This window comes from Coregonus clupeaformis, chromosome 5, assembly GCF_020615455.1.
Source record: "Coregonus clupeaformis isolate EN_2021a chromosome 5, ASM2061545v1, whole genome shotgun sequence".
NCBI classification, from domain to species: Eukaryota; Metazoa; Chordata; class Actinopteri; order Salmoniformes; family Salmonidae; genus Coregonus; species Coregonus clupeaformis.
In genome coordinates this window covers 42437497-42448766 of record NC_059196.1, presented here as the reverse complement: position 1 = coordinate 42448766, position 11270 = coordinate 42437497, and the positions used below count along the sequence as shown (strand labels likewise).

The window sequence follows — 11270 nt, the reverse complement described above, 5'->3', positions numbered from 1 at the left end:
ACACGACATATCTCCCCCTTTCACTATAATGCAGTAGCGTTCGCTTCCCCATCCGCCATTTTTAAAAAGAACCCGGCGGAGCTCCATTGCTTTCTTCAATCATGCAGCAGCAGACAGCATGAAGGTCTCGTCATTGACTTTGCTGGAAAGGGGAGAAATGGTGCTTTACAATGTTATTCATATTACAGTTGACCTGGAAGTATTACATTTTTGGGGCGCTAAAATAAGGTCAAATGTACGGAACAGCACGATGTACAAAAGTGCGTTAGCTACCGTTAGGTTTGATCTGAGCGTTCTGACCTCACAACGGCAGTCAAGCAGCCAAGCTAACTGGCTAAAATTAGCTAGCTTGCTAGCTACTTCCAGACTAAAATGAGGGAACATCTCGCTCTGACCATTTTACTCGCCCTAGCAGAGCTGGTTAGGCTGTTTTCATGTTATCTAGAGCGTTGGTGACTGTAACTGTGCTGCTGGCAACAATTTAATTAAGCTTTTTTGCTGAAATCAGAGTAGATGGCCAGACCAAATTTTTTGAACGCACCCTAGGTTGGGGCAGGGTCTTCCAACCCTACCCCCCGAGGGTCGCTACAATATCCTGCACATCCGAGCCTCCTAAATGCAATAAAATAGCTTGTTTTCGTCCTGCATCTTTGACTCTCGACGCAGTAATGAACAGTTTGAAACTATTAATCCATTTTGACCATCGCAAACCAACAATGGCTGGGTCGGAATGCAAATCAAAAGGCGGGAGAGAAGGTTTGCTAGCTAGCTCACTTGTTGCTAGTTAGCTGAATGGCTACGCTAGGTTTTCCCCTCGGATTTTTCTGAAAAATGGATAAGGTTCATTTTTATTTCCATATTCTTGTCGCCAGGTGTAATGTATATACTTGACTCGGACTCGCGGGAATAATTGAACTGTACTTTACTCGTGGTCACACACATAGACAGCATACATCCATGCATCATCACATGTATGTATAGTACTCGGCTGGTATTGCACCACTAGGTGTCGCTAATACACTACAGTTGAAAATGCGACGCCTAACGTTGGGGTAAGGAGCTACCGGAAGCATAGTCAAATCCAATGGGTTGCTTTAGCATTAGCTAGCCTAGCATGATAATGACAATGGCAGTTTAATTAAAAACTAGCAGTATTTCAGTCTTCTCAATGTGTAATTTTGGATAATAGGATAATTAGGAGTACAGCGCCCTCTCCCATCACTGGATTGATATATGTTTTCCGAGCCATATCTTGTGCCGGCTCCGCCGTGTCCTGATCACAGCCGACCTTACAGGGAAGATGTAATTACAGCGAACGTAAGGTCTGAATCTGTAGGCTAGAATCAGCCTAGCAAGCTAGTTTAACTAGCTTCTCCCGGTTTGATGCAGTCAAGACAAGTGCTACGTAATCATATTGGATGATAAATAACCTAGCTATGGCAGCTAGAAGTTTAGTCTTCTGGCGCTAAACGGCTTGGTTGGTTGCTGTCTCTCTTTCCCTCTCTCCTCCTGAGGGGATTCAATTAATGCCCCGTGGCTGGTGAACCGGATTAGCATTGATTCTATTGGTTTTGGAACCAGTGTGGTGATATTGATGGCTTGTCTGTATTGATTGTTCGTTGACATAGCAGCTTAGGATAACTAACGTGACAGGTTAGGATAATTAACGTAGCAGGTTATTAGCAGAAACTAACATGGTGGTCGTTCAATTTGATTTGAATCCCTTTTTGACCGCATCCCTTTTGATTTGAATGAAACTTTTTATACGTATTTGCTATTAGCAACTGTGGATAGTTGTTTCACGCTTGAGAATACCTGTAATTACGCCAGCTAGCTGCCTACCATTCAGCTGTTTTTCTAACCTCATTGTCTGAAGCGTTAACGTTAGGTAGTTAGTAGCTACTGTGCCCGAAATGTAGCTAGCTTGTTGCTACCAGGATAGCTACTAAACAATAGCTGGAACGACCTAGCGAACAGACGCGAACTGGCTGAGTCGATTCAGTGGCTAGCTTTGCACTTGGCTAGCTAACAGTAGCTGCTAGGGGTAAGTTATAACCTACATTTCTGTTTTGTTTTTACATACTGGTAACCAGAGTCGTTCAAGGGAATTCGGGACATGGGTGACTAGTTAACGTTAGCTTGGCTCTCTCTGTGTGTTCGTGCCGTGGGAGGAGGTTTCTTTTCGTTGGCAGAAAGCAATGGCTAGCTAGTATGCTAACTATTCTAGCTAACTAACTGGCTGAATAAGTTGACGACGGACTCGCTCAAGCTGTCGGGACTAACCCACAACGTTAGACACGGACACGAACGATCTGCTTGGCGTGTTGACACACTGGTGGTTTGTTGTGGCCGAGTATTGGTGCTAAACCGTGTTGTTGGAGGCTGGCATGCTAGTTGGCTGTGGCGTCATAGGATTCGGTGCCCTGGACGGTTTTCACGGAAGAATACTGTACCAAGTTAGATAGCTGAATAAACTAAGTTAGTCTATTCCTAGAAAACATTGAACCGCTGTAGTTTACAACAATTATAGTTTCTGAGGTGGAAGTTGGGAGAGTTATATTTGAGTGTTTCAGTGAAACGTAAGTGAGGGAGGCCCCGCTCTCTCGCTTTCCCAGATGTTTAGCTAATTTCATTCCAATCTCCTTTGCATTATTGTAGCCATTTTCTGTAGCCTGTCAACTATGTGTCTGTCCTATCCCTGTTCTCTCCTCTCCGCACAGGCTATACAAACGCCTCACACCGCGTGGCTGCTGCCACTCTAACCTGGTGGTCCCTGCGTGCACGACCCACGTGGAGTTCCAGGTCTCCGGCAGCCTCTGGAACTGCCGTTCTGCGGCCAACAAGGCAGAGTTCATCTCAGCGTATGCTAACCTCCAGTCCCTCGACTTCTTGGCGCTGACGGAAACATGGATTACCACTGAAAACACTGCTACTCCTACTGCTCTCTCCTCGTCTGACCATGTGTTCTCGCATACCCCGAGAGCATCTGGTCAGCGGGGTGGTGGCACAGGAATTCTCATCTCTCCCAAGTGGACATTCTCTCTTTTTCCCCTGACCCATCTGTCTATCTCCTCATTTGAATTCCATGCTGTCACAGTCACTAGCCCATTCAAGCTTAACATCCTTATCATTTATCGCCCTCCAGGTTCCCTTGGAGAGTTCATCAATGAGCTTGACGCCTTGATAAGTTCCTTTCCTGAGGATGGCTCACCCCTCACAGTTCTGGGGGATTTCAACCTCCCTACGTCTACCTTTGACTAATTTCTCTCTGCCTCCTTCTTTCCACTCCTCTCCTCTTTTGACCTCACCCTCTCACCGTCCCCCCCTACTCACAAGGCAGGCAATACGCTTGACCTCATCTTTACTAGATGCTGTTCTTCTACTAATCTCACTGCAACTCACCTCCATGTCTCCGACCACTACTTTGTATCCTTTTCTCTCTCGCTCTCCTCCAACACTACTCACTCTGCCCCTGCTCAGATGGTAATGCGCCATCGCAACCTTCGCTCTCTCTCTCCCGCTACTCTCTCCTCTTCCATCCTATCATCTCTTCCCTCTGCTCAATCCTTCTCCCTCCAATCTCCTGATTCTGCCTCCTCAACCCTCCTCTCCTCACTTTCTGCATCCTTTGACTCTCTATGTCCCCTATCCTCCCGGCCGGCTCGGTCCTCCCCTCCTGCTCTGTGGCTTGACGACTCATTGCGAGCTCACAGAACAGGGCTCCGGGCAGCCGAGTGGAAATGGAGGAAAACTAGACTCCCTGCGGACCTGGCATCTTTTCACTCCCTCCTCTCTACATTTTCTTCCTCTGTTTCTGCTGCTAAAGCCACTTTCTACCACTCTAAATTCCAAGCATCTGCCTCTAACCCTAGGAAGCTCTTTGCCACCTTCTCCTCCCTGCTGAATCCTCCTCCCCCTCCCCCCTCCTCCCTCTCTGTGGATGACTTTGTCAACCATTTTGAGAAAAGGTTGACGACATCCGATCCTCGTTTGTTAAGTCAAATGACACTGCTGGTCCTGCTCACACTGCCCTACCCTATGCTTTGACTTCTTTCTCCCCTCTCTCTCCAGATGAAATCTTGCGACTTGTGACGGCCGGCCGCCCAACAACCTGCCCGCTTGACCCTATCCCCTCCTCTCTTCTCCAGACCATTTCCGGAGACCTTCTCCCTTACCTCACCTCGCTCATCAACTCATCCTTGACCGCTGGCTATGTCCCTTCCGTCTTCAAGAGAGCGAGAGTTGCACCCCTTCTCAAAAAACCTACACTCGATCCCTCCGTTGTCAACAACTACAGACCAGTATTCTTTATTTCTTTTCTCTCCAAAACTCTTGAGTGTGCTGTTTTTAGCCAACTCTCTTGCTATCTCTCTCAGAATAACCTTCTTGATCCAAACCAGTCAGGTTTCAAGACTGGTCATTCAACTGAGACTGCTCTTCTCTGTGTCACGGAGGCTCTCTGCACTGCTAAAGCTAACTCTCTCTCCTCTGCTCTTGTCCTTCTAGACCTGTCTGCTGCCTTTGATACTGTGAACCATCAGATCCTCCTCTCCACCCTCTCCGAGTTGGGCATCACTCTTGGATTGCGTCCTACCTGACAGGTCGCTCCTACCAAGTGGCGTGGCGAGAATCTGTCTCCGCACCACGTGCTTTCACCACTGGTGTCCCCCAGGGCTCAGTTCTAGGCCCTCTCCTATTCTCGCTATACACCAAGTCACTTGGCTCTGTCATATCCTCAGATGGCCTCTCCTATCATTGCTACGCAGACGACACACAACTAATCTTCTCCTTTCCCCCTTCTGATAACCAGGTGGCGAATCGCATCTCTGCATATCTGGCAGACATATCAGTGTGGATGACGGATCACCACCTCAAGCTGAACCTCGGCAAGACGGAGCTGCTCTTCCTCCCGGGGAAGGACTGCCCGTTCCATGATCTCGCCATCACGGTTGACAACTCCGTTGTGTCCTCCTCCCAGAGTGCAAAGAGCCTTGGCGTGACCCTGGACTACACCCTGTCGTTCTCAGCTAACATCAAGGCGGTGACCCGATCCTGTAGGTTCAACATTCGGAGAGTACGACCCTGCCTTACACAGGAAGTGGCACAGGTCCTAATCCAGGCACTTGTCATCTCCCGTCTGGATTACTGCAACTCGCTGTTGGCTGGGCTCCCTGCCTGTGCCATTAAACCCCTAGAACTCATCCAGAATGCCGCAGCCCGTCTGGTGTTCAACCTTCCCAAGTTCTCTCACGTCACCCCGCTCCTCCGCACACTCCACTGGCTTCCAGTTGAAGCTCGCATCTGCTACAAGACCATGGTGCTTGCCTACAGAGCTGTGAGGGGAACGGCACCTCCGTACCTTCAGGCTCTGATCAGTCCCTACACCCAAACGAGGGCATTGCGTTCATCCACCTCTGGCCTGCTGGCCCCCCTACCTCTGCGGAAGCACAGTTCCCGCTCAGCCCAGTCAAAACTGTTCGCTGCTCTGGCACCCCAATGGTGGAACAAGCTCCCTCACGACGCCAGGACAGCGGAGTCACTCACCACCTTCCGGAGACACTTGAAACCCCACCTCTTTAAGGAATAACTGGGATAGGATAAAGTAATCCTTCTACCCCCCAAAAAAAAATGAACATATTGTAAAGTGGTTATCCCACTGGCTATAAGGTGAATGCACCAATTTGTAAGTCGCTCTGGATAAGAGCGTCTGCTAAATGACGTAAATGTAAAAATGTCAATGTAGAAGTGTTCAGAAAGGAACTTTTTTTTGCAACACATTTAGGAGATAGAGGCGCTCCAAGTTGACCCATTTTGCATACCCCACCCTATCATGTCTTCATCACTGGAAAAGATAAACGGTTGAGTTTGATGTCATTTTTTAAAGGCCAGTTTATTATTAGTCACCCATTCCGATTCTGTCTGTAACTCCTTATTTAGAATATCAGTGAGCTCACTGGCTTTGAGTGTTGACATGTAGAGTGTGGAATCATCCGCATACATTGTCATTCTAGCTTTGTGTAAGACAAGTGACAAATCATTGGTAAAAATAGAGAAGTGTAACGGCCCAAGGCAACTGCCCTGAGGGACACCGCATTGTACATATCTGATGTTAGAGAAGCTTCCATTGAAGAACACTCTCTGGGTTCTATTGGATAAATAACTCTCCAACCATGTGATGGCAGGTGATGTAAAGCCATAGCAAGTGAGTTTCTTCAATAACAATTTATGATCAATAACATCAAAGGCTGCACTGAAATCTAAAAATACAGCTCCAACTATCATCTTATTACCCATTTCTTTTAACCAATCATCAGTCGTCTGAGTCAGTGCAGTACAAGTTGAATGCCCTTCTCTATGGGCCCGATTCCAATTTAGGAAATTATGCCTTTCTTAAGCCTTTCCTACGCACTTCTCAGTAATTGGTATTCAGACTTACCTTATGAAGGTGCGTTGCAGGCTTTTGCAGGCGTGGTACTCTTGTGCAAGCTGAATAAATGTAATTAAACCTCTGAAAACCCTCCCACTTGCTAGCCAACAGATTTTCTCGTGGAGCTTTCATTCAATTGGGTTTTCAGTACATTTATTTTTAGCCATTCTTTTTTAGAATGTTGTCGAAAGACTAGAATGCATCAAGCGAACGGGTTCAGAAAAAAAGGAATTAATTAAAGAATCTAAATATATGCATATTCGTCTTCATTTCAACACCAACTGGTACATTTTAAAATACTCTTTATCTTGTAGATTATGTAGGCAGATTTTAGGGTTATGAAAGTATGTATGAATCACAAAATATATTGATTAATAAAATACTGTGGTTTGATTCATTCTGAAAATTGCAACATTCAGTTCTTTAACCCATGGTGCTGTTGGAAGATTAGTGTACATAGAATTAGAATAGGGAGAACAGTGTACAATAGTAGGCTATACCCTCGTCTATTGCCTGCACTAACAATGGCCAAGTATTGCGCCATGCGTCAGGTTCAGACTGTTACGGCTTGGTCTGCGCTACGCTCCGTAACGATTTATTTTAGCCTACATGTCTTCTGTATATTTTCAACTGTTACTAATGATCCTCAGCAACAACCACACGGTCGTGACGGCGTTTACACAGGAAGCAAATGAAGGTAAACAAAACAATGTAATTAAAGGTCATGATAATGTAGGCTATAACATCTGAAGGGAGCTAACAGTAAATTGGCAGTTGAATGTATGTTTTTATTAGGCTGATGGTCGATACTGATAGTGGCTAATATTTAACATGACAGAAATAGGAAACAGAGAAAATCGGGGTAGGCTATAATTAGGACATTCGAGAGTGCCCATCCCTGCAAGTTAAAAGGCTGTATAATTTAAATTCTGCATAATGTATGTATGAAAAATGTATGCACTCACTAACTGTAAGTCGCTCTGGATAACAGCGTCTGCTAAATGACTAAAATGTAATGGTACAGCATGTCATAAACTTTACTGTGGGACAGTTGATATGCTTCAGTTTGCTGCCATATGACTGGTTTCACATTTGTCTCCAGCGATTATAAGGTAAAATAGATATAAAACAAATGTAATTTTTTTAATGTTTTAACTTTTTGTATAACAAAAAAAAAAGGTTCTATTTTTTTACTTAACACTTGTTTTTCTTAAAACTGCATTGTTGGTTAAGGGCTTGTAAGTAACCATGTGACAAATACAATTTGATTTGATTTATATTTACAATTCAATCAGACTAGTCATTTACCTAGTTCTTATCAATAAGTCTTACAGTGCATGGAGAATGGTGTTATTGCTATTGGGGAAAAAATATAAAGTAGATGCTTTTCCCACTTGGAACCGGTAGGTTCGCTAGACTTTATTCATGGTTTCCTCAAATGTAAAGTTGTTGGAATTATGAGGGAATTAAGTCAAGGTCAGAATACGGCGTATCTGTAGTCCTCCACAACTTCATCTATTCCATCTCAATTATGGAGCGATTTCAGTGCCAACAGAAATGTTATTTGAATTTTCACATTTTGAATTTGTGTTAGGATATTGAATTTAAATGTTATAATTTTGAATTTGTGTTAGGGTATTGAATTTGAATTGAATATTTTTGAGTTCGTAATGCACAAATTGAATAATTAAATTCCTAAATTGAACTTTGAATTGAATGAATATACTGCATTCAGGTTAAAAATTATATTTTTATTTAATTCAATATTCAAATTCAATATTTATATATTCAGTTTCAATATGGTAGATATTGCATTCATTTTCTGTGTATCAAGTTTACAAAATATCATTTCAAGTTGACCAAAGTTTTATATATTCAATTTCTCCTTTCAAATTCAGATTCAAAACTGCTCTCAACAACATCCTGGTACTTTGCCAGCCAGGAAAAGTAGAAGAACCATGATAAATAAAAAAACAGAACAAATAAATAATGAGTCGTCTTTGGTATTAATATGAACTAACTCTTCTAAGACAGGAGTCGTCTTTGATATTACACCTGATCAAGCACAAGCGCGATGCCACTGTACAACCACTGTCAACGGTAAGTTTTAACTGACTCGCGACGCTAATTAGTGGAATGCAGGATAGGGGGTAATGTTAGCTAGCTAGAATAGGTTAAAAAAAAACTTGTGATCGCGTTGCTAACTTGGCTGCTTGTCAACTGCGATGTAAACTCTTTGGATAACTAAAACTAAGAGAAAATGTAACACATGGGTTGATGTTTAATTTTATTTCATCAGAGCAACCAAAACGGAACAAAACAGACTTCTTATGAAGGTAGATAGCTATGGTAGCAACAGTTTGCCCCACACCATGGTCTGGTTAGCCAAATCCAGATGTTGAGATGTGTTAACATGTTGCCAAAAAATCCAGCCAATAGCTGGTCAGCCGTTCCTTATCCTCTGCTGCCACCTAGTGGCGCATTTATTTATGCATAATTTATGTTGCTTTACAGTAAGATTGACAAGCTAAAATGGAGGCTTTGAGTTTTGATTTCATTAAAGCTGAGATCTGCAAAAGGTGAAACAGCATCACTGGTCGCCCCAGGCACATTAAAGGTGAAACAGCATCACTGGTCGCCCCAGGCACATTAAAGGTGAAACAGCATCACTGGTCGCCCCAGGCACATTTCTCGTTGTTTTGTTAATCAAACAGAGGAGATGAGCATCCAGTGTTGTGGTAAACAATGTATTGTAGTATGTACTCTGCTGTTCTATCGAGTGTGTAATGATGCACAATGATGTCCAAGGGGGGAAAAAACGGTGTTTCTTTGTTCAAAGGAAAGTCTTTGTTGTTATAATATTTCAAACGGACGTGGCAGTTTCACGACAACTTATTTAAATCGGACCCTTGAAATCCTCCAGGAATCTATTGAGAAACACTGATTTAGATCATGTGATTTAAACTACTGTTAGCTACTGTTATAAGATGCCTTTGGACATTTTTTTTAATTTTACACAAACATCATATGTTTTTCTTTTTCAGGAAGATGATAAAACACACAATGAGCCCAGAAGACCCCCCGCAGTCCAAGCACCCGTCCAAGTCCCAGTGGACCAAGCGCAAAGTGGGTCAAGCCCCACTGGACCAAGCCCCAGTGGACCAAGCGCAAAGTGGACCAAGCCCCAGTGGACCAAGTTCCAGTGGATCAAGCGCAAAGTGGACCAAGCCCCAGTGGACCAAGTTCCAGTGGATCAAGCGCAAAGTGGACCAAGCCCCAGTGGACCAAGTCCCAGTGGACCAAGCGCAAAGTGGACCAAGCCCCAGTGGACCAAAGCACAAAGTTGGTCAAGTCCCGTTAGAGAGACACCCAGACCTCCAGAAGGAGAGTCCATCCCAGTGTGAAGGATCAGGCAAAGGAGGAGGTATATACCCAAATTCTTGCTTGCCTACGAGAACCAGCACCCATAGTCTGATCCATCTGCTACCAAGGGGATGCTACCAAGAGGATGCTACCAAGGGGATGCTACCAAGGGGATGCTACCAAGAGGATGCTACCAAGGGGATGCTACCAAGAAGATGCTACCAAGGGGATGCTACCAAGGGGACGCTACCAAGACTTCGATAGATTGACAAAAGTGGACATCCAGCAATTGCTGCTTAAGTATTTAAAAAAAAGATTTAAGTAGTGAGTGAGAATGTTGAATTGTATGTTTATTTGTGATTATGTATCTATTGTGTATACAGTTGAAGTCGGAAGTTTACATACACTTAGGTTGGAGTCATTAAAACTCATTTTTTAAACCATTCCACAAATTTCTTGTTAACAAACTATAGTTTTGGCAAGTCGGTTAGGACATCTACTTTGTGCATGACACAAGTAATTTTTCCAACAATTGTTTACAGACAGATTATTTCACTTATAATTCACTGTATCACAATTCCAGTGGGTCAGAATTTTACATACACTAAGTTGACTGTGCCTTTAAACAGCTTGGAAAATTCCAGAAAATGATGTCATGGCTTTAGAAGCTTATGATAGGCTAATTGACATAATTTGAGTCAATTGGAGGTGTACCTGTGGATGTATTTCAAGGCCTACCTTCAAACTCAGTGCCTCTTTGCTTGACATCATGGGAAAATCAAAATAAATCAGCCAAGACCTCAGAAAAGAAATTGTAGACCTCCACAAGTCTGGTTCATTCTTGGGAGCAATTTCCAAACGCCTGAAGGTACCACGTTCATCTGTACAAACAATAGTACGCAAGTATAAACACCATGGGACCACGCAGCCGTCATACTGCTTAGTAAGGAGACACGTTCTGTCTCCTAGAGATTATCGTACTTTGGTGCGAGAAGTGCAAATCAATCACAAATCAACAACAAAGGACCTTGTGAAGATGCTGGAGGAAACTGGTACAAAAGTATCTATATCCACAGTAAAACAAGTCCCATATCAACATAACCTGAAAGGCCGCTCAGCAAGGAAGACGCCACTGCTCCAAAACAGCCATAAAAAAGCCAGACTACGGTTTGCAACTGCACATGGGGACAAAGATCGTACTTTTTGGAGAAATGTCCTCTGGTCTGATGAAACAAAAATAGAACTGTTTGGCCATAATGACCATCGTTATGTTTGGAGGAAAAAGGTGGTGCTTGCAAGCCGAAGAACACCATCCCAACCGTGAAGCACGGGGGTGGCAGCATCATGCTGTGGGGGTGCTTTGCTGCAGGAGGGACTGGTGCACTTCACAAAATAGATGGCATCATGAGGAAGGACAATTATGTGGATATATTGAAGCAACATCTCAAGACATCAGTCAGGAAGTTAAAGCTTGGTCGCA

General features: G+C 43.9%; 1 protein-coding gene across 1 annotated transcript; it reads left to right on the top strand.

The window, feature by feature from the left end:
• Window positions 1–7084: 7084 nt before the first annotated feature.
• LOC121567183 (ejaculatory bulb-specific protein 1-like) lies at window positions 7085–10230 on the top strand. Its single transcript, XM_041877115.1, has 2 exons — window positions 7085–7124; window positions 9472–10230. The coding sequence occupies exons 1-2, from the start codon at window positions 7119–7121 to the stop codon at window positions 9829–9831; spliced, it is 366 nt and encodes a 121-aa protein (XP_041733049.1). The 5' UTR covers window positions 7085–7118; the 3' UTR covers window positions 9832–10230.
• The last annotated feature ends 1040 nt before the right edge of the window (window positions 10231–11270 follow it).